The following is a 24,883-nucleotide window of genomic DNA, read 5'->3' as shown; positions in this document are numbered from 1 at the left end:
GTCTCTGGAGGCCTCAGGGTTGGATCATGAGGTACTTTCCATTTTTTTTTATATTTCAGAATTTTCTATACCCTCATATAGAGCCACATAACTATAGCCAGTATTATACAATGTCTAAATGATACCACAGCCTCCACCATGCCATAGCTTTACGATGAATTGCCATGTTTAGATTTGGTGAATTCCAGTGGGAATGGGATGGTGCAAACCCAATTGCAAATGCCCCTTTTGCCTATGCCAAAAAATTGGTTACTATTTATTATTTAACTAGCCTGTAAAGCACCATGGAATTAATGGTGCTATATAAATAAATAATAATAATAATTTATTTATTATGCTTACTTACATAGCTCCAACATATTCCGAAGCGCTTTACAGACATTGACAATCACTGTCCAGTATAGGGCTCACAATCTACATTCCCTATCAGTATGTCTTTGGAGTGTGTATGGGAGGAAACCAGAGTACCCAGAGGAAACCCACGCAAACATGGGGAGAACATACAGACTCCTTGGTAGGATTAGAACCCAGGACTCCAACGCTGCTGGACACAAAGCTGTACCTCTGGTATTGAGGGCTAGCTATGGAACTATGTCTGTGTTATGATAAAATTATGTCAATAAATTATGCTTATGGCAAAGCACCAGTCAGCTCCTAATACAGACAACATATGGGAAGTTCGAGAACAGCTCTAAGATTATGGACTGGCATCTCCCACTTCAGAGTGAAATGACAGTGCCATCTCCATCCTGATGTTCCATCATTGTGTAGAGCGCAGTGTCTGGTGCTGTGACCGCACATTTAGTCTGCAATTAGCCAAATCTTAAAATAGACAGGGGTGACTGTGCTCCAGGATGGGTGTGCCCGAATAACTGTTTCTGCTCCAGACTGGAAAACAACACTTAGCACAGGTCTCCACCAAACATCAGCTGCTTCAGCAATTACGATCGGAAACACATCAACAAGGAGACTGGCACAAATGGCAGAAGTTCCCAAATCCTTTGTGATCACGTGCCAGATGACTTCCTGTGCCTTGTCCTGCTCCATCTACTGTGAGTATAGGCTTACAGAATAGCCACACCAGAATTCCTTGTTAAAGAGTCACTTCTTTAACAAGGAATTGATTTCACTTCTCCTGACGTCCGCTTTAGTAAATGTTTGCTTCTCCCAAAATATAACAATTCTGGAACATCTCTGTACAGAACTCTGTATTGCGCCAATCCTCTGTTATTCCTCCTAGAAATATATGAGTGAACTGAGTGTTAGTAGGTGGGAAGTGTTCCTACATGTTTTCCCACTGTCACAATCTAGCATTTCATTTTATTCATAAATTTCTAGGAGGAGTAACAGAGGAATAGCACATTGAAGAGAAAAATATGCTCCAGATTACAAAGTTCTAATTCAAATCAATTTATAGATTCTCTAGATCCAGGGCTGCTCTTTGTAACAACTCTACACTCTGGACAGGACATGAGGGTCGTGAATGAAAGATTCCCTCTGCTAGTATTTCCTAGTAGGGTTTATAAAATTGGGACAACCCCTTTAATATCAGCCTATATGATCAAAGACTATAAATGAGGATTAAAGCTCTGTCCTGACAAATTTCCCTATGGCCATAATAGAAATAATAATAATCATTTATAAATTGCTTTACCCCTGTGATTAAGAAGATGTCCTGGGGTTTTTAAAGTGTTGTACCTAGGGGCTCCATGCTGGTCCTGACCATGGGTCACATGATTGTAACATACATATGGCGCAAATCAGGAACAGGGTTCTGATTATATGACCTGTGGTCAGAAACAGCCTTCAACCCCTAGGTATAGCGCTTTAAAACCCCCAGAGGAAGTAAGTGTAAAGAGACCCCATGGACAACCCTTTATATACTGTCCTTCAAGTGGAAAGAAATGAGTGACAGATGTCAATATCATCAGAGTAAATATGCTAGGTGATGAACCGCTTCTTATTGTCCCAGCAACTGAAGGGAGGAGAACTCTGGAGAACCAAAAATAAAATACAGCATTCAGTTACTGCACATAATGATTCCCAAGCACAGTTAAGTTTTCAGTTTTGGCAGGAGACTCACTTTAATTTAGGTCAGTGCGATCAGTGGATTATGATGAAGACTTGGTGTTCACTGGCAAAAGGGATTCTTAGACGTTCCATTCATTGAGTTTGTGGAGCATATATTTGGTACTTAAGAGACATAAACAGATATTGCAATTTTTCCTGCCTGTCCCAGCCTTTCGTGTCTCCTGCCACATGCTCCATTTTCAAGGAGCCTTGCGCCATTTTAATTCTATGAAGCTAGTACCTTCAGTGTAGCTACTTCAGAGCTATATCTCCGTTTAGTTTTATTTGGATTTCATTTAAAGAAAACCTTTCACCATCTCCACCAACCCCAGTTCTTTGCATCTTTTAATATGTGCCGCTCCACTGATCCCAACACAGTTGGAATATTTTTCTCTAGCTCCCTCTGTTCCTGAGTAATTAATGCAGTTAGTTTTGCTGCTGATACATAATTTAGACTCTCTCCTTTCAGATGGGCAGTGTCAGAGCTGCAGTCAGAAGTGGGTAATGTCAGCGCTCAGAATGGCAGCCTTTGCCTGACACCACCCACCTGACCGTACAGAGCAAAGGCATTAAAACGACCACTGTTAAATATCTCTGAAGTTGCGGGTGAGACTTGTGACCACGTGTTATAGGCCTTATCATGATAGGAAGAGTCAGCTTGTTATTAGAGATGAGCGAACACTGTTCGGATCAGCCGATCTGAACAGCACGCACCCATAGAAATGAATGGAAGCACCTGTGACGCCGGCCGGCCACCGGCAAAGTCAGCGTCACATGTGCATCCATTCATTTCTATAGGTGCGTGCTGTTCGGATCGGCTGATCCGAACAGTGTTCGCTCATCTCTACTTGTTATGAACATGTAGAGTTTAATTAAACATCTTGAAGGAAAACACAGGAACAGGGAAAATGTCCAAAATAACAGAAATATCAGTCAATGTCTCAATAGCTTACATCTTCAGAGAAGTTAGATTTCTTCATCTGGATATCCTGTAGTTACAGCTTGGTTCATGCTTGTCATCTGGTTGGTGGACTTGGGCTAGTCACGACGTTCTTCATGACTGACCACCTGCCAGGGTCACCCACCCTGGTCTTCCCAAAGACAGACCCAGACATGTGTATTTGTCACTAATTTATATTCATGAGAGGGGGTGTTACCTTCCATCTTATTGCTCTGTAAGGAGATTTCTACTATAGTGTACTCTAACTGCACCCATGTTCCCAGAATATAGCAGATATGAGGTCAGTAGAGTGTTAACCCCATGTCTGCTAGAGAATATTGTAAATATAATATTTAACAACCACCACTTGTTGTTTAGTAAAGGTGGGGACTAGAGAAAAAATTCTAACTACGCCAGAATCAGTGGAGCAGCGCCTATTAAAGGATGCAAAGAGCTGGATTTTGTGGAGGTAATGAAAGGTGCACTTTAAGTAATAATAAAACTGTATTCCCATCTTAGGCTGAAACTGGATGTTGCAGAAACATAGCGTTTTTGGCTGTCATTGCATGGATGTTGAGAGAGAATTTAGCAGTTGTTATTCTCTTCATGTAACTCCCATAGACTTGAATAGAGGGAGATGAACATTTTTCTATTGCAGAGAACTTACCTTGGACATACAGTACAAACCAAAAGTTTGGACACATCTTCTCATTCAAAGAGTTTTCTGTATTTTCATGACCATGACAATTATAGATTCACACTGAAGGCATCAAAACTATGAACTGACACATGTGGAATTATATACTTAAAGGGATTCTACCACTAAAACACTTTTTTTTCTAGTTAACACGTCGGAATAGCCTTTAAAAAGGCTATTCGTCTCCTACCTTTGGAAGTGCTCTCCGCCGCGCCGTTCGTTCAAAATACTGGTTTGTACCGGTATGCTAATTAGTTCTCTTGCAGCGAAGGGGGCGTCCCCATCGCAGGAGCAGCGATGGGGGCGTCCCCATTGCAGCTCGAAAACCGACCGCAGCGCCGCCTCTATGGTCTTTGGTATCCTCTCCTTCCTTCTTCAGCGTCCTGTCGGACGCCTGCGCAGTACGCTCTGTTCGAAGATTGCCGAACGTACTGCGCATGCACGAAATTGCGGTGCCCGCACTATGGCTGGGACCGCAATTTTGCGCATGCGCGGTACGTTCGGCAGTCTTCGCCGAACAGAGCGTACTGCGCAGGCGTCCGACAGGACGCTGAAGAAGGAAGGGGAGGATACCAAAGACCATAGAGGCGGCGCTGCGGTCGGTTTTCGAGCTGCAATGGGGGCGCCCCCATCGCTGCGAGAGAACTAATTAGCATACCGGTACAAACCGGTATTTTGAACGAACGGCGTGGCGGAGAGCACTTCCAAAGGTAGGAGATGAATAGCCTTTTTAAAGGCTATTCCGACGTGTTAACTAGAAAAAAATGTGTTTTAGTGGTAGAATCCCTTTAACAAAAAAGGGTGACACAACTGAAAATCTGAGAATGCCAAGAGTGTGCAAAGCTGGAATCAAAGCAAAAGATGGCTACTTTGAAGAACCTAGAATATAAGACATATTTTCAGTTGTGTCACACTTTTTTGGTAAGTATATAATTCCACATGTGTTACTTCATAGTTTTGATGCCTTCAGTGTGAATCTACAATTTTCATAGTCATGAAAATACATAAAAGTCATTGAATGAGAAGGTGTGTCCAAACTTTTGGTCTGTACTGTACATGTTTGATAGATTCAGGTTCCACCTCAAAAACAGGGGTCTTTTCTTTCACTTCTATAGAATTTGCAGAAAATGCAGAGTTTGATATTTCCTATGAATATGTCATGAATGTCCAAGCTTGGAATACTCCTTTAAGTCATGGGTAGATGTGGTCATTGCCAACATGTCAGGGAATCCCTGTTCCAAAATATGTGGCAGTCCCACAGATCTGACCCACATCTCTCAGACATATATGACATATACTGTAGAATTCTGAAATATCTTTAATGAAACATATATCCATCAGTGACTGAAATGCCATTGATCCTATCTGAATAAACCTAAAGCATTAACCCTGCAGCCGCTCCTCACAATGAGTTAAAAATGTACGGCCAAAGGCCTGTGTAGGAATTCAAGTCTCTCTTTTTTTTTCCCCCTGTGGAATAAGCCAACTGCACCACAAAAATGTCCCTTCTAACTAAAAACACATTGCAGGATCAGAGAGGCTGGGTGGAGCTGTGCACGTGGATTCATGTAAATAGATTTACACATATACATATGAGAATCATGGCCATATTGACTGAACCTTTTCACATCTGAAGAATTGTAGACTAGAGGAGCCGAACATGTGCTGTGTGCGACATGCCAAGTGTCTGCAGCCTATTGTTCTGGACATCATACATAATACATGAAGCCTGGATTTATATTTATAGCCTTACGCTATTATGTGTATTACATTTACCCATAGCATTTAATCCTCACATCTGTTGTGCTTTTTGTTTTGTTTTTTAACTCTAGCAGGTAGTTTGTAAGAATTACATCTCCTAGCATGCAGTATATCTGTTTAAGCAATAAAGGGGTTGTCCAGTTGCAAGAGGTACCCTCTATCCAGGGGGTAGTCTGGTGATTTGTGGGGATCTGCCCATTGGGACTCCCACCAATTGTGCAAACTGCGGTGTTGGAAAGCATGGTTGGTCAAAAATGTTAGCCACTCTCTATTAGTTTTAGTTGGAGATTGCCATCTAGTGATTGACTATTTCTGGCGGTTCCCATTAAAATGAATAACGTACATTTCTGACAAGCCACTTCACTCAAACTGGGTTTATTAAACCCCAGTTCTAATGTAGATGCAGGTTGGGGACAAGTTCAGCAAGTTACCCTTAATCCTGCGGATAGGGGTTACTTTGTTGTGAATGGACAATCCCTTTAAAGAATTATTCCCATTTTAAGATAAGATAATCCTTTAATAGTCCCACTGTGGGGAAATTTCAGTATGTTACAGCAGCATGGTAATACAGATACAGGATAATAAACAGGAATATATTACAGAAGCAGTGGCATAACTAGGAAAGGCGGGGCCCCGTGGCGAACTTTTGTCGTGGCCTCCCCCCTAACTGACACCGACCCCCCTCCTCCGCATTTCTGCGCGCTCTATTATGTCCCTTAGTGGCCCCTGCACACAGTATTATGTCCCTTAGTGGCCCCTGCACACACTATTGTGTCCCTCAGTGGCCCCTACACACAGTATTATGTCCCATAGTGGCCCCTGCAGACAGTATTATGCCTCACTGTGGACACCCATAAATAATTATTATACTCTGGGGTCTTTTCACACCCCAGAGTATAATAATTGGAGACCCGGGGGAATAAAAACATAAAAAACTACTGTTGTTTACCTGTCCCCCGGCTCCTACGCTGTCGGCCCTCTTCAATGACATCAGACGTCACATGACCTGAGACACAGGCCGGGTTCATGTGACGTCAGAGATGTCAGACAACTAGGCCTGAGGCCTGCCCTGATTGTGGAGAGGTAAGTAACAGTGTTTTTTGAAGTTTCTTACATTTCCCGGGCCTCCAATCATTATAATCGGGGGTCTGCAAAGACCCCCGAGTATAATGATAGTGTTTGTGGGGCCCGCGGTGTTACTTACCGATCGGCCTATTAAACAGCCTATTAAAAAAAACAAAAAAAAACGCAGCAGTAGCGGCCGTCACCGAGCCCCCTAATGTCCCGGGCCCTGTGGCAGCTGCTACCACTGCTACCAGGGTCGTTACGCCACTGTACAGAAGGAGACACACATAATCTGAGAAAAAAAAAATACTAGGAATCCATTAGCAGCTAAGGAAGAAAAAAAAGAAGGAAGACTTCAGAGTCATTTAGTTCTCTGTGCGGAGTAATCTTCGCTTGGTCTGATGTAGATTATGTAACCTGACCACAGTTGGGAGGAAGGATCTCCAATAGCTTTCCATCTCACACTTGGGGTGAAGCAGTCGGTCACTTACAATGCTGCCAAGTGCCATCAAGGTCTCATACATGGGGTAGGATTTATTCTCCCGATGGAGCTCACCACGGACAGTATCCTTCTGTCACTGTCACCCACCACCTGTACTGGGTTCAGGGGGCTCCCCAGGACAGAACTGGCCCTTCTTATCAGCCTGTCAAGTCTATTTCTGTCTCTGGCTGATATACTGCTTCCCCAGCAGGCCACACCGAAAAAGATGGCTGAAGCAACCACAGAGTTGAAAAAGGCCCTAAGAAGTGGCCCCTGGACTCCAAAGGGACCACTTCATCCTAGGTTCGAATCCCCCGCCAGGAACAACATCTGCAAGGAGTTTGTATGTTCTCCCTGTGTTTGCATGGATTTCCTCCCATTCTACAAAGACATACTGATAGGAAAAAAAAATGTACATTGTGATCCCTATATAGGGCTCACAATCTACATTAAAAAAAAAAGTCAATGTTTCATGTCAGACATACATAAGATAATCTAATATTCCATCCATGGGGAAATTCAGTGTGTTACAGCAGCAGAAAGAAAGAACACATACAAGCTCAGAATAGCAGATAGAAAAGATACTTGGAGTAATAGAAACTAAGAAGAAAAAGAGACTCAGGATCATTTAGTTCTCTGTGCGGAGTGACCTCCACTTAGGTTGATGTTGATTATACAACCTGACTGCGGTTGGGAGGAAGGATCTCTGATAGCGTTCCTTCTCACACTTGGGTGAGGCAGTAGGTCACTACCCAGTGACTACCTACTGCCTCGTGCTATCACGGTCTCATACATGGGACGGGAGTTGTTCTCCAGCATGGAGCTCACCACGGACAATATCCTTCTGTCACCCACCACCTGTACTGGGTCCAGGGGACTCCCCAGGACAGAGCTGGCCTTCTAATCAGCCTGTCCAGTCTATTTCTGTCCCTGGCTGGTATGCTACTCCCCCAGCAGGCCACTCTGAAGAAGATGGCTGATGCTACCACAGAGTTGAAAAAGGTCCTAAGAAGTAACCCCTGGCCTCCAAAGGCCCTCAGCCTCCTGAGCAGGTAGAGTCTGCTGTGACCCTTTCTAAGCAGCGCATCGAGGTGATCTGCTCAGTCCAGTTTATTATGGAGGAGCACAACCAGGTACTTATAGGTATTGACTATCTCAATGCATGTCCCCTAGATGTCCACTGGATTCGGGGTACTCCTCTGCTTACTTAAGTCCACCAACATCTCCTTGGTTTTCCCAGCATTAATCCTGAGGTGGCTCTGCTGACACCATTCCACAAAGTCCTGGTTTAAGTCCACCTGCTTGACATCTCAACATAGAAAAAACATAGATTTCAATGGATAAATGACAGGTTATACTGAATCTTTTCCCACAGACTTTTCCAGGTCCGCTCAGCACTTCCTGCTCTATAATATGCTGTCTACAGATCACAATGCATTTTTCATGTGACAGGTTCCCTTTAACTAAGAGGCGGACATTATGATGGTATCCGTATATGTCTGCTTATTTTGGTAACTTTAGCGTCTGAGTCATGTTCTTTTATTTTTAAGGCCTGAGGAATTAAAGATTATGATAAGGTTTAATGAGTGTAATGTCTGTACTGAGTGTTATATAGGTTTATTAGGGTTTTAAGAGCACGTGTGGGAAGTTATAGCAGATCTTTACCATCAGGGAGTGGTTATATAAGATAGCATAGCAAGATAAAGGAAGTGTTGGTAATGTACAAACTACCTGTAAGGCAAGAAAAGGTGGATATAAATAGCACAAAATGAAGGAGCCATTTCACATTTCCAGCTCTGTGCCTTAAGGTGTACCAGACCTGGTGACTCTGGACCTAGTCATATATACTGCAAGAATGAAGAAACCTTCACCAGGACATAACATTACTGGGAATAGAGGGTGTAGTCAGGCTCAGGCCCAGGAGCCTTAGGGGGGCCTATAAAGTGTCTCTTCTCAATATGGGGAGACCAGTATTATAAATGTCATGTGCCATCTTTTTTACGTTTTAAGTGGGCGTGGCTTATCTCTGCTATCATTTATGATATGTGACCTTTTCTTTTAATGCTGCAGGACATGAGCAGCCTAATAAGCTCCACAATATCTGACAGCAGTGGAATACGAAGCAACATTTAGGACACGATTGCTTTTTTTTTAGTAAACTAGGCCGATGGAATGCTGAGACATAAAAATGTTGCGTGTCGAAAAAAAAGATGCAAAAAATGTGCGAATGATAAATGACCTTCCCCTCCTTCCCCATTGATTTCGGTTATGAAAAGTCACACCGTGCCAGATATGGCCTAGTCTAGCTGAGTAACTTTCCTAAGATCCTAGCTTGTCTACTGCAAGTCATGAGTCTGTCCATAAGAACGTTGACTGCTTTGTATTACAGGCTGTATTTAAGGATCAGTACAGAATGAGTAAGGTTTTTATAAAGTTACTTTTTATGTTTATTTGTAGTAAATTGCAATATGATAAAAGGAATGAGCGCCACAACGTAACAGTTTATGGCCTTTTAGGATATTTTCATATAAAGTGTCAAGCCTCTTTAAGGGTAAAGACATACATTCAATTTTTTTTGAGTAGGTTTAGATCATAACCAGGTCCAGGTGTGGACCTATCAAGAACAGAAGGGCACTTCTCTAAACGTTCTCTACGTTTTTTGTTTTGTTTTGTTTTGTTTTAATCTATTCCTTGTTTTGGTTTTCACAACATGCAGCTAAAAATCTGAACATTTGTCTTCGCCCTACAAAGGTTTTCCAAGATTTGGGGAGAATTTGATATTGATAACCTAACCTTAAGGATGGGGCTCCACAGGATGTAATCCGACGGTGCGGACACAACGCAATTTCCACAACTGGCGCAGTTTTGCAAATCTCAGCATGCCAATTATACCTAGGGAAACGCCAGCGATTTTCCCATAGGTATAATTGAAACAGAAAGTCCGTAGAGGAAACCTGTTTAAACCGAGAGAACCACGATGCGTAGCCACCACGGTTTTTACCTCAGCGCTTTCTTGATGTGGGACTCCCCGTGGGCTTCTTTTTAGTAAAGCCTAAAGCGGTTGTGCAAGATTAGAAAATATTGCTGCTTTCTTCTTCTCAGAAAATGATCTCACATCTGTTGGTTATATGTCAATGCTAGAGCTAAGCCCCATTAGAATGAATGGGACTGAACTGCAGCAAGGCCATGTGACAAATGGATGTAATGTCACTTCCTGATAAGAAGTCAGTCTTGTTTTCTAATCCTGCACAACCTCTTTAAAGGGATTCTGTCAGCAGGAAAATTCATGCCAAACTAATGACAGTACCTTTTAGAGCTGCTTCTACACTTTCCAAAGATTTATCTCTTAGGGTGGGTTCACATCTGCGCCCGGTCTCCGGTTTAACTAATCCTACCGATTTGCGTCTTCTGCCCCACGAAACTGGACAAGAGACGGAAATCCGATTGTCAGCTTTCAAACCCATTCACTTGAATGGGTTTGCAGAGGTGACCGCACGTGTGCGACTTCTGCATGTCCGCGGGGAAACAGTTTTTTTTATTTTAGCCGGACACAAAGTCGGACATGCAGGACTTTGTGTCCGGTTAAAAAAGCCAAACAGTTTACCATAGTTTGATATTTAGGCAGATTATCTGAAAAGGGCTTTAGGGGCTTTTCTTCTCGTACTGGGGCTTTCTGCTGATAGACTCCCTTTGAGATAGATCATCAATAACAGTGGGAGTCCAAAACATGGCAGAGCCACTATCTTTGAATACTGTATAGTTGCGGTGCTGGAGGAACACCTGATCTGTGGGGTGCTGTTTGTTTGATCCACTCTTACCAATCTGATACTGATGACCACTATTAAAAATATGTCATCAACATCACCTCCCCCCTCGCAAAGCCTGGAAAACCCCTTTAAGCACTATCTTTTCAGGAAAATGATTTCAGGGGAATGAGTAGTTCATGCTGTGTTTCAGCTTAACAGGGAAATTGTATTGGGAGGCTGAAAACACTTGCAATGCTTCATTATTGTGATATTATGATGGTCCACCACTTGTTCTCTTTTGCCAAGTCGTTAACCCCTTCTGACTAATGACCTTTTTCAATTTTCGTTTTTGACTCCCCGCCTTCCAAACCCCATAGCTTTTTATATATATATATATATATATATATATATATATATATATATATATTATATATTTTTATGTACAGGGATGCTTAGGGCGTCTTTTTTTGTAGGGCCAGGTGTACTTTATATTTATGTGATTTTGGGGAATGTCTATTTCTTTGATCACATTTTATTTAAATTTTTATCAGAGGCTAATCAGTGAAAAATGGCAGTTCAGCACTTTTGATTTTGTTTCCCACTATTTTGTTAGGATTTTATTTCCTTTCTATTGCAGGCCTCATAGAGCAGCCTGCAATAGAAGATAATACCAGACAAGCCTGGGAGCCTTCAGAAGGCTCCCAGCTGTCATAGTAATGGCACGCCAGCCCCTGGAGCTTATGAGCCTCCAGCAAAGTGGTGCTTTGGTCAGCTTTGAGGAAGACACCAGGGGCCTTAATGCCCATGATCAGTGCGGGCACTGATCGTAGGCATTAGCCTAGGGTCTCTGCTGTATAATACCGTATTTAAATACTCAACATCCGCTATACTATTATTTATCTGAGCTCCTGAAAAGTCTGTCTATATATGGAGAATTACATAAAAAAGAACCAATACTTGCCTATGAAGGCTCCCACCATTCTGCTGGTTCTGTTGGACTTACTTGACTGTAGCGATGATGTGCTCATTAGCCAGTTGACCGCTGCAGCCTTTATATAAGATTATTTCATTGTGACTGGTGTAAAGCTGAAGATGAATGCAAATCTCACAGCATGTAGATACTATTCTCTCAGGTGCGTTCCTGTACAGTATTTGTTGGGGCAGGACATATATAATGTCAGGGTCTGGGGTTGCTAGGTGGGGTGGCATAGACACACAAGTCCAGTTTCTTTAGTCCAAAACAAAGGTAGAGTTTTATTTTCACTCAAAAATATAGTGCAGCAACAAAAGGAAACAATACAAAAATAAATACCTGCACGGCTAGGCTCTAACGCAACATAGGTTACCTCACCAATAATAGCAGACTCAAAAGTAGGTTGCATCAACCAAGACCTTCCTGCTGGCTCTCCAGCCAAGCTCTGTCCACAGTCTGCTGCTGGAGCTGACTTCTTAAGCCTCCCTTGATGAGCAGAATCTCTGCAGCTGAGTCGCTGCCGAAACATTCCCAAAGTGTGGACTGGAGGGGGTGGAATGACAGGTCCCACTACCAACCTACCTGCCATTCCTAAAAATCCTTCCCAGTAACCGGAACTTTGAAATAACACTCAGCAGACAATAGTTATCTGCTGAGAAACGTTCTTTCTGGAGTTTTCTCATCTCACCCACCTTAGTAGTCTGGGTGAGATGTACACCCTCTCCATTACCTGACCAGCCATCGTCTTACAATAAGTATATGTATATAACTACTGAACTACGATTATCATCTTCATTCAGTGGTGTATGTCCTTTACTGGTTACCACCACCATTCTCCTTATGTACCACTAAGTCGTGTGAATACCCAGCCTATTAGATCACACACTGGCAGAGGCTGAGCCCACTCTGCTCAGTCATTCCTTGTCTAGGGAGGAGAAGGTAGGCAAGAAGTATTTTGTAATCTAGAAGAAACGACTTCTCCTGCTGCTACCACACCCCTGAACAGGATGGGAGAGTCTCCAAACATAGCTTTGTCTCATATTTATTACACAACATGACATTTCTTCCTGACACTCTACATTTCATTATTGTATCAGTGAGTTTTGTAAAAGCTGGATCCCAGACATGACAGATACCAACAGGCCTGCGATCTGTCTGATGTTCACTATGGAGCATGCTCACTAGTTTGTTGTTTTTGATGGAATCCGCAACAGAGACTAACAAAACCTCCAGTGTAAGGCTAAGGCCCCACGTTGCGGAAACGCAGCTTCTTTTATTGCAGATTTTGCTGCGTTTTTTTGAGTCAAAGCCAAGAATGGCTACAGAGGGAATGGGAAATATATAGGAAGTTCTTATACTTCTGTCTTCTGCTCAATCCACTCCTGGCATTGGCTAAAAAAATGCAACAAAAGAAGAAGCGTTTTTTGCAACGTGGGCTTCAGCCTAAAGGTGCACTGCGGCCTAAAGGGGTATTCCAGGTGATGACATATACTCTGTGGAACATAGCACCTTACTCAGAATTATTCCCATTGTAGAAATATGGCTGTCCAAGCATTGTGCAAGTACTGAAACTCAGTCCTTTTTTTACTTGATATGGCGTGGGATTGGTTCTACACAGAAAAAAAAATGTCATTTTCATAAAGTAAGGCCTCATATGCACAACCGTGTACACAGTCACCTAGCTAGCCAGCCGTACCATAGGTACCACACTGACCAATTAATTTCTTTGGCCCTATACACATGACCACGTAGTTTCAGAGTCCCGTGTATAAGGCCGTGAGCAAAACTCAGGACAGGTCCTATTCCTACCCATTTTGTGGACTGTTTTCAATTAACTCAATGAATGGGGCCATGGAGGCACAGACGGCACACAAATGTCATCCTTGTCCTGTCCGAGCCATTCACTCACGGTCCAGCGACATGCACTCAGTCATCTGCATTTTGCTTAATAGTCACGTTTACTGCCGCTATTTTCAGTCACTAAGCAATGACTTATTGTTTTAATCATGTTTTTATGTTGAATATAGTTTTTAAGAATTTCGATGATGTTTTAAATTTTCCATCTACGGTATATTTAAAAAAAAAAAAATCCTAATAATCTTTTAATTAAATTTTTTGCCACTAAGCCTAAAACATTCTGTGACTTACTGTTTCCTATAGAAGGATCATGGCCCATAGACACAATGGACTTTATTCACTTCTATGGGAGAGTTTTCTAGGTGTGCTCTGGACAGAGGTCATTGTGTAGAGAGGGCACAGATAAGCTGTGAAATCGCTATATCTATATATACATGATAGGTGGGATCATCCGTGTGCTGATAAGTGAGGTGACTGCTGCAAAGATTTCTCCTATAGACAACAGGAAGTCTCAGCATATTATATGGCCAAGTGGCCAAAGTCAGAATTATAGGATTTTTAGGATTTTTGTTTTAACATAAATATAATAGTGAAACTTTTTTAAAACCTCAGCAAAAATTATTTGAAAAACTCAATTAAAAAGTAATTTTCTTGCAACGCTTTTCCTTTAAGCAGTCTGACAATGTGCCAGGTTTATCACAGTCGCTGAGGCTGGATTATAAATATGGCATATCTGTCTAGTCTAAATTTATACTGCCAGTTAGTTAGCATACTTTGAGCCCACACTTTCTGAGTGTCCATACTCACATGCCTAGCAGGTCAAAATTTTAGCCAAAACTAGATGCGCCAAAGATGCACCCTGTTTACGCCAGGGTCTATTCATAACCACAATGGTAAATCTGGGCCAGAGTCCCTTTTAATCTGTAGAAATACAATTCTGGGAAAGGACCACCAGCTCTGCCAAACTGCTCGGCATTTGTGACCCCCAGGGAATATGACGACTATAAACTGCTGTCTGAAGTTTTGTACCATTTCAGCAGAGCCAGGCTGTAACATAGTATTATGTGGAGTTTCAGTATGTACAACCTCCATCTTCATGTTCATGTTGTTAGATGTACATGTGTCTAGTCAGAGCTTTGTGCATTCCAGTTATGATGACTGAGGAGGTGTTAGACTGACCCTTTAACCCACACTGTCCTACTAGTTGACTGTGCTGCTTGCTCCCACCCTTCCCGCTGGCTCTGGGCCTCTCTCGCTCTCAATGTGCTCCTGCTGACTTTGAGGTATAAAGAGGCATTATATAAAATTTGGGAAAGGAAACTCGACCTATTTATAGCTTGTATTCCAAACATCTTTCCCCTGCTTAACCCCAGAGCCGCCTCGAGGTTTCGAATTATTGTTCACTGTCTGCCACAAATAGTCGTGGTCAGTTTTCTACATTTTAGGGTTGTGACTGGTGTATGAGCGATGTCTGGATGACATTAGTCAAGCAGAATAAAGTCTGTTTTGGGTTTAAAGCGTTAGTGGCGAGATTATAATTTCTATGTGCCGTCATGTTGAGTTTTATTCTTGGCCATCCTTCATTCCGTGTTTATACTAAGTGTCCCGTTTGCTCCTCAGGCTTCTCGATCCTCCATCTTGCCTTTCTTGTATCTTATATTTGGTGGGTTCAGGCTGGTAATGTGGGTACAAAGTAAAGCAATGTCTGATTTGGTCGAGGATTCCTTGCCACCTGAAATATTTTGTTCCTAAAGTTTTAGAGAAGCCAAAGCTTTCTTATTGCAAAGGTTCCCTGTCCATAGAGAATAAATGATGGAGATTTCAGTTATTTGGTTACTGTTTGCTTTTGGGTTGATCTTATAATTTCTACATTACCAATGTACTGTTATTATGGTGTGAAGATTATTGCTATGGAAAGAAGGTACATAGAGCCACCTGTTATCTCCCTGTGGATGCAGGTAGTGCAGCTGTGACTCGAAATTATAGCCTGCAGAAAAATATTGCTTACAATGGAAAGGAAATGTGTTTGCTTTACTGAAGACCTGGGGAACTGAATGACGTGTAAAGCCTGGACCCATGTTTTGAAAACGCAGCGTTTTGGCCATGGTGGAAACGCCACAGCAAAATATGTTGCCTTTTACAGTACCTGCAAAGTGGATAGGATTCTGGCTAAACTCCTCCATGTTGCAGAAAAAAATCTGCAGTGTTTTTAAAAACATAGGAAAACTGCAGAAAAAAAGGTGATGCGTTTCCACAGCGCTTCACTTAGCCCCGATTCATACTTGTGCATGGGTTTCCACTTGGGGACCCCTCTGAACAGATTAAAAAATGCAGTTACCTTAGACTATATTGGGGTCTGTGTGGTTTCTGCACGAAAAATGTTGAGAGAAGAGCGCTGCCTGCAGTACTTTTCTCTGCGTATCTTTCATGCGGCGAGGGGAACAGAATGACCCGAATGCAGATGTGAACTGGACCTTAGTCTAAAACTGTAAAATAAGGGCGCGTTTTCACCTTTGATGCCGTCTTTGAAGCCAAAGCCAGCAGTGTAATAGAAAAAGAGAAGTCTGCCCTTCACATGTGCTTTGCCTTTATGATCCACCCTGGGTTTTGGCGTCGAAAACTAGACACTAAACCTGAGCATGTGAACCCAGCCTAACATACGCAGTTATATACTGTATATGAGAACAGGAATGGGTTATGCACATGGACGGAGGTTAGGTGCTTTGTGAGTGAAGACACTTGCATACGTAATGTACAATATTCTTAAGTTGATCTTTCTATCATTTTGGGACTATTGTCTGTCATAAACCTTGCAGTACACATATGCCTTTTCACACTGCTTCTCTTGTTTTCTGCACATTAAGGCTTGGTTCACATCTGTGCTTGCTACCACATCCGAGGATTCCGTTTCCCCCTCTGCATGAAAAATGTGCATTCGCATTCTTCGCCCTTTTCGTGCGGAAACTGAACGGAAACCACGCGTTCCTAAAGTAGCCGCTTTTTTATACAGATTAGGTTTCTGTTTGGGGAGTCCCCAAGTGGACCCTTTAAATGGAAACCCGTTCGCAGATGTGAGCCAATCCTAAGTCTTTCAATGTTGCTCTTTCTTCGAAAGGTGCCTGATGTAATAAAAACACATGATGAATGGTGATTTCAGGTTTAATATTGGTTAGTGGATTAGAGTTCAGGCAATTGCAAGAATCATATCCAATATATACATAAATTAGAGACTCAAATCCTGCACAGTCTCTCAATTTATGCAAGGAAAATGCAGCGCTCCAGAGAAATAATGTTTATTCACCAGTGAACTTTTCCGTCCCTCTATGGAACCATTTTCAAGCAGAGCATCACGCGTGCGGGTTCTAGTATGTATACATAGTCAAACTAGATCCAATTACATTCAATTATATCTCAGATTAATGAAAAATGCAAAATATACATATCAAGAAGTAGTGCAGGTCAGAAAACAGTGTTTTTACATGTACTAAACGTAAGGGTCTCCTTAGCAATTCATATGCAAGAGAACAAAGTGCATGGATCAATAAAAAATACATAGTATAAAGTGTGACTAATCATATATATGAAACATCTGTAGGGAGCTGCCAATCTCCAAAAACTACTGCCTCCAGATGAAAGTGCTTCTTACTTACATAATACATACACACTAACATTAGGCGGTCAATTAAGGTTAGGTTAATATACAGTTTGCAGGTTTTATGATGCCTTTTTTTACTGTATGTTGTAGATGAGCTCCCTCTTGTGGTGGTATAGGTAAAGTGGCAACTTATTTACTTTTGTCAACATCTTAGGACACTGTGGGTTAAAGGGTCAGTCTAACATCTTGTAGGGGTTATGCCATTAGGCAAGAACAGGAGGTGCTTTCCCCTGCCGTACATTGAGCTTGACCATAGTAGGCTGAATATGGGCATGACTAGTGGTGTACGGTCTTCTCATTCACTTCATTGGGGGTGCCAAAAATAGCCGAGTGCTTTACTTTGCCTGTATCCGGCGCTCTGATTGAACTGAATGGAAGCACCATCCACCACCAGTTATGCCCTGACTGTAGTCAGGCTTAATATGTATCAGAGGTAAATAACCCCCCGTTCTTGGAATTGGTGATGGTCTCCGGTATTTATCTTCTATCACGGCATAAGCAAATCTGCCAAGGGAACATGCACCTCCATCTATGGGTAGCAAATATCAATGTTAAAACAAAGGAAAGTTGAGCAAATTGATAGTTTGTTGTGGGAATGATTCAATATAACTTGTATTTCATTCATTCCTGTTCGGAGTCCAGTAGGCGGTCTTAACAGCAGTCCTTGAGTGCAGAGAGAGCTGTCAGCCAGTGAGGAGAACCACCCACTGGACTCCTAAGCCCAGAATTATTAGGGTTAAAAATAATATATAATCAAACTATCGTACAGAAGGAAGGGTAGAAGGGTATATCCTCCGCTTACACAGCATACTAGACGCCCCAGGTCAGCTGCACGCTCCAATTCATAAGTGCAGCCTGGTATATCTGTATACTTTGTGTTTTGCACATGGTGTGTTTTAGTCTCCCCTGTATAAAAGTTTTGCATATGCCAATGAAACAGAACTGAGCTGTTAAATAAGCTGTAAATGTGCCAGAAAATTTCTATATCTCACGTCAAAGAAGCCGGTGTTATTTATAACGTCATTGCCAGAAGAATGTGACACATTGGTGAATTGATTGACTGGATAGACTGCATTCTAATGGACGACTAGTGAACAATGGCTATTGTCTATTGTATAAGAAGTCTTACGACTAAACATTGGAAAAAATCCATGGAATATTTGGAAAATTCTTCTAATTTTCTCTCTCTCTTTTTTTTATTTACCTTTTGGTACAGGTTTGAGAAGGGACGTATCTATACATTTATTGGGGAGGTGGTGGTCTCCGTGAACCCCTACAAGAATCTTCCAATCTATGGGAAGGACACGATAGAACAGTATAAAGGAAGAGAGCTGTATGAAAGACCACCACATCTCTTCTCCATCGCAGATGCTGCTTACAAGGCCATGAAGAGGCGCTGCAAAGACACATGTATAGTAATATCAGGTATATTGCTATTGTCGCGCTTTCTCATAACATACAGGTATATTTATGAAGACTGGCATATTGAATGCCATTCCTTATAAGCCCATCATCGATGAAAGAACTGCCTCTTTATAAATGTTTTATTTATTGTTGCATCTGGTGTTTAAAAAGCAGAGGTTTGCGACTTTCTTACTCCAGATATCTGGTGTAAGGTAATTAATATGCCCCACAGTATAGCAAATGCTCCCTGCACCCATTCCACGTCTTAGCATCTATTAATAGGCACCTATTCGCTGATTTTGGCACAGTTGGAATTTTTCTGTAGCCTCCACTGTTCCTGAGCAATCAATGCTGATAATTTTGGTGCCTGATATGCTACTTTGGCTATGAAATGTCAAATGGGCAGGAGCAGACAAGGAGTCATGATTCTGAGCTTCATTCAGAGGTGGACAATGTCAGAGCTCAGAATAGAGCCTAAGAGCCTAGATAGTATATCAGGCACCAAAACTAACTGCATTGATTGCTCACGAAAAGTGGGGGCTAGAGAAAAAAATTCCAACTGTGCCAGAATCAGTGAAGCAGTGCTGATGCAAAAATATGGACTTGGCAGAGGTGGTGATAGGTACTCTTTAACAGTAAAATGGAGCTCTGACCTATATAAAGATATACTATGAACATAATTGCCACAAAATGGCATGAGTAAAATTACAGATATTTTTTTTTAAGCTTAGACTTTTAACACTTTCTTTCTAATTTTCTTTCTTGTAGGAGAAAGTGGAGCTGGGAAGACTGAAGCCAGTAAATATATAATGCAGTACATAGCCGCCATTACTAATCCAAGCCAGAGAGCTGAGGTGGAGAGGTGAATGTTTTTTTTTTTTTTTTGGGGGGGATCAATGTCCTTAAAGGGATCCTATCATTAAAACTCATTTTTTTCTGCCTACCACGTAAGAATAGCCTTAAGAAAGGGTATTCTTGTCCTACCTTTAGATGTCTTCTCCACCTCGCTGTTCGGTATATAATCCATTTTTTGTCAGTATACAAATGAGTTCTCTCACAGCACTGGGGGCAGTATCCAGCGCTCAAACAGCACTTGGGCATCCCCAATGCTGCAAGAGAACTCTCCAGCGCCGTCTCCATCTTCTTCAGGAACGGGTCTTCTTCGCGTCTTCATCTGGCGGTGGCTTCAAACTTCTAGGCCTCAGGCAGCTACAAGAAAATGGCCACTTACAATACTGTATAAGCGGCCATTTTCTTGTGGCCCGCGGGCATGCGCAGTCGGCTTTGCCCTAGGCCCGAGGCTTAGAAGTTTGAAGCCACGGCCGGAAGAAGACGCAAAGAGAGCCCATTCCTGAAGAAGATGGAGACGGTGCTGGAGAGTTCTCTCACAGCATTGGGGACGCCCCCAGTGCTGTTTGAGCGCCGGGGACCGTGCCCAGTGCTGTGAGAGAACTCATTTGCATACCGACGAAAGCCGGATTATATACCGAACAGCGCGGTGGAGAAGACATCTAAAGGTAGTAGAAGAATAGCCTTTCTTAAGACTATTCCTACATGGTAGGCAGGAAAAAAAAGAGTTTTAATGATAGTATCCCTTTAACACTTACAGGGCCTTGCTAAAATCTGTATTCTATTGTTTTTGTGACACTATATAAACCCACTGTCTCCTATACAATTCCACAGGGTGAAGAATATGCTGCTGAAGTCTAATTGTGTCTTGGAAGCTTTTGGAAATGCGAAAACTAACCGCAATGACAACTCCAGCCGGTTTGGAAAATACATGGACATTAACTTTGACTTCAAAGGAGATCCTATTGGCGGACACATCAGTAACTATCTATTGGAGAAAGTAGGTGACAACTACTTAGTGATGTGAACAGTTTGGAGGACTAGAATTGTCCATTTATATACAGTATTGTAGTGGTGCAGGCTTGTATAATAGCTATTACATTGTATGTGTGAACATGTTCTACCATCTTCAGGTCTACTGTATGGCCTAGCTGACCAATACAGGTTAAGTCGTAAACAATATACCAACACATAGTCTAGCAACTAGTCTTTGTCCCATAATAGAGAATATCACCTGCGCACAGGATATGTGTTGTGTCTGATCACTACAATATTACTTCTAGGGCCCCCGCTAATCATGTGTCTTTTCTAATACTGGTGTCTTTTTAAGGGCTCTTTCACCGGGGGGCGGTGGGGCGGATTTTGACAATATTTTGACTCGGGAAGCCAAGTCAAAATATGGTCAAAACCTGCCTGCCACGATGTCGCGGTCGCGGTTTCCCCCACCCTGGAGTCGGCTCAAATGATTTGGCCGACGCCGGAGGTTGTTGCTCAGCGTGCCACGAATCCGCCTGAAGAAAGGGCAGCTTGCTTCTTTTTTTCCGCTATCGGCAGTTGCCAATAGCGGAAAAAAGGACGCTAGTGGTCTCCATAGTCCACCATTGTAAAGGGGCGGATTATGTCGTGGATTCCGCTGTCAAAATCCGCCCCTTTGGCCCCGTGTGAACTAGCCCTAAGTGGTAGAATGGCTTTATAGCCTCCTCACGCACCAGAGATGTAGATGCAATTCTACCTGTGCACCCCTGTTGCTAATATATAGTATTCATTGCAATTGGTTTATTTCCACATATGGTCTCTTTTAGTCTCGGGTGATTGTCCAGCAACTTGGAGAGAGGAATTTCCACTCCTTTTATCAGGTTGGTCTTACTTGTTTACAAAAAAATCTCAATATTCCATATGGACTCTTTCTCTTTACAACTGTCTTGCTTGGTCACAATACATACCTAACATATAGTGTACAGACTGGTCACTGACTGGCTATGGACAATGATAGAGATTAGAGATGAGCGAACACTATTCGAAACAGCCGTTTCTAATAGCACGCTCTCATAGAAATGAATGGAAGTGGCCATTCATGTCTATGGGAGCGTGCTATTCGAAACAGCGTTTCGAATAGTGTTTGCTCATCTCTAATAGAGATGTCAAGGTTCTCTTTAGTTATTATTGACTACCAAGAAGAGCTCATGCTCACCATACATATCTTGTTCAACTTGGTCAAAATTGGCATGTTTGGCTGACCAACCTCTATTGTGCATGGCATGAGAGCTAACATGGCTGACAATGATAGCTGTCTGTCATCTGTTTCCTATTACAGATATATAAAACACAAAACAATGAATAATGTGCAGATGTATATTAACAACAAACGTGCAAAGTAATACCACCCAGCATAATATGATAAAAAAAAATATTTTTAGTAGTACTATTAAAATAGTAATGAGTATTACAAGATGAACAATAACAACACATAATATAAATGACATACACAGGGGAACTGAATAATACCCTGATCAGAAGGTGAGGGGTACTAGGATACGAATGAAAATGTGCATAATGATCCCAATGAAGAAATATACTAAAAAATCAGTGGGTAAAATAAAATGCAAAAGTAACCATATACAGTGCCTACAAGTAGTATTCAACCCCCTGCAGATTTAGCAGGTTTGATAAGATGCAAATAAGTTAGAGCCTTCAAACTTCAAACAAGAGCAGGATTTATTAACAGATGCATAAATCTTACAAACCAAAAAGTTATGTTGCTCAGTTAAATTTTAATAAATTTTAAACATAAAAGTGTGGGTCAATTATTATTCAACCCCTAGGTTTAATATTTTGTGGAATAACCCTTGTTTGCAATTACAGCTAATAATCGTCTTTTATAAGACCTGATCAGGCCGGCACAGGTCTCTGGAGTTATCTTGGCCCACTCCTCCATGCAGATCTTCTCCAAGTTATCTAAATTCTTTGGGTGTCTCATGTGGACTTTAATCTTGAGCTCCTTCCACAAGTTTTCAATTGGGTTAAGGTCAGGAGACTGACTAGGCCACTGCAACACCTTGATTTTTTCCCTCTTGAACCAGGCCTTGGTTTTCTTGGCTGTGTGCTTTGGGTCGTTGTCTTGTTGGAAGATGAAATGACGACCCATCTTAAGATCCTTGATGGAGGAGCAGAGGTTCTTGGCCATAATCTCCAGGTAGGCCATGCTATTCATCTTCCCATGGATGCGGACAAGATGGCCAGGCCCCTTGGCTGAGAAGCAGCCCCACAGCATGATGCTGCCACCACCATGCTTGACTGTAGGGATGGTATTCTTGGGGTCGTATGCAGTGCCATCCAGTCTCCAAACGTCACGTGTGTGGTTGGCACCAAAGATCTCGATCTTGGTCTCATCAGACCAGAGAACCTTGAACCAGTCTGTCTCAGAGTCCTCCAAGTGATCATGAGCAAACTGTAGACGAGCCTTGACATGACGCTTTGAAAGTAAAGGTACCTTACGGGCTCGTCTGGAACGGAGACCATTGCGATGGAGTACGTTACTTATGGTATTGACTGAAACCAATGTCCCCACTGCCATGAGATCTTCCCGGAGCTCCTTCCTTGTTGTCCTTGGGTTAGCCTTGACTCTTCGGACAAGCCTGGCCTCGGCACGGGAGGAAACTTTCAAAGGCTGTCCAGGCCGTGGAAGGCTAACAGTAGTTCCATAAGCCTTCCACTTCCGGATGATGCTCCCAACAGTGGAGACAGGTAGGCCCAACTCCTTGGAAAGGGTTTTGTACCCCTTGCCAGCCTTGTGACCCTCCACGATCTTGTCTCTGATGGCCTTGGAATGCTCGTTTGTCTTTCCCATGTTGACCATGTATGGCTGCATTCACACAGAGTAACGCCAGGCGTTTTTTGTGTGTTTTTTGCACATAGCGCCGCGTTTACGCCGCGTAGCGTCGCGTTAACGCCGCGTATACGCGGCGTTAACGCCGGGCAACGCCACCGCTAAATAGCGCGGCGTTAACGCGGCGGATACGCGGCGTTAACGCGACGCTACGCGGCGTAAACGCGGCGCTATGTGCAAAAAACACACAAAAAACGCCAGCGTTTACTCCGTGTGAATGCAGCCTAAGAGTGCTGTTCACAAGTTTGGGGAGGGTCTTAAATAGTCAGAAAAGGCTGGAAAAAGAGATAATTAATCCAAACATGTGAAGCTCATTGTTCTTTGTGCCTGAACTACTTCTTAATATTTTAGGGGAACCAAACAGAATTCTGGTGGTTTGAGGAGTTGAATAATAAATGACCCTCTGAATAAACTTTTCACAATTTAAAAAAAAAATTAAACAAAGAAATAACATTCTTTTTTGCTGCAGTGCATTTCACACTTCCAGGCTGATCTACAGTCCAAATGTCACAAGGCCAAGTTAATTCCGAATGTGTTAACCTGCTAAATCTGCAGGGGGTTGAATACTACTTGTAGGCACTGTAAGTGCACCAAATGCAATAAGTAAGTACATGCATGAACCCACATATGGATGATACAAAAAGCATACCAAGGACCCCCAACACAGTATACTACCTAGACCCCCGACACCATCTGATCACACATTCGCCTGACGCGCGTTTCTCCTGTAATGGGCTTTGTCAAGGGACAGGAAATACTAGGGCATGATGGTATATAAAGAGAAACTATTGTTTCTTCATATTATGCTGGGTGGTATTTCTTGGCATGTTTGTTCCTATTACAGAAAGTATAGGGAGGAGAAGGAAAGCACAAAAATGAACTGAACTTAGGGGGCATTCACACTACCATTATGAACATCCATTGCTCTCATATGTCATAAGATGAGAGCAATAGACATTAATGATAGAATGCAGACAGAGCCCCCTCCCCATCTTTGTCTGTTCCCATTGATAACAATGTACACAACATGACACAACAAATCCTGCATGCTTGACTTTTTCTTCCAACAGAAAAGTAAAAAACCTGATTCTGTCATGTTTTTGTTGTGACTGAAGATGGACAACAAATGGAGGGGGCTCCATCTGTATCAGTCACTTAAATAATGCCCATTGCTCTCATCCTATGACAGATGAGAACAATGGCGGATAATAACGGTAATGTAAACCTTCCCTTATATGATTTACAGAACTGCACAAAGTTACCACGTATTAGAGTAGCACAGTCACAAGAAATTCTAATACGACGGCTTGGAAATAACTTACTGCTTGTTTATTTCTATATCAACATACTACATATAGATCTGGGCTTTTTGCTTTGTAGTTGATCTTAGGAGCACCTGAGCAGACCCTGCGTTCTCTTCACCTCCAGAAGGATATTGCATCTTACACCTACACCCGATCTATGGTGCAGATGAAGGTGAGAGCAGATTATAAAAATAT

General features: G+C 42.4%; 1 protein-coding gene across 1 annotated transcript in view; it reads left to right on the top strand.

The window, feature by feature from the left end:
* Positions 1-24,883, top strand: part of MYO1D (myosin ID) — a 72,310-nt gene that overhangs the window by 20,235 nt on the left and 27,192 nt on the right. Inside the window, exons 2-6 of the mRNA XM_075277137.1 lie at positions 18,462-18,670; positions 19,418-19,511; positions 20,333-20,498; positions 21,301-21,354; positions 24,765-24,860. Of these exons, the coding sequence (XP_075133238.1) occupies positions 18,462-18,670; positions 19,418-19,511; positions 20,333-20,498; positions 21,301-21,354; positions 24,765-24,860 (619 nt within the window). The remainder of the gene's footprint in view (positions 1-18,461; positions 18,671-19,417; positions 19,512-20,332; positions 20,499-21,300; positions 21,355-24,764; positions 24,861-24,883) is intronic.

The sequence above is a fragment of the Leptodactylus fuscus genome, chromosome 6, assembly GCF_031893055.1.
Source record: "Leptodactylus fuscus isolate aLepFus1 chromosome 6, aLepFus1.hap2, whole genome shotgun sequence".
NCBI classification, from domain to species: Eukaryota; Metazoa; Chordata; class Amphibia; order Anura; family Leptodactylidae; genus Leptodactylus; species Leptodactylus fuscus.
The sequence above is the reverse complement of the archived record's forward strand: the minus strand, read 5'-3'. Positions and strand labels throughout refer to the sequence as shown.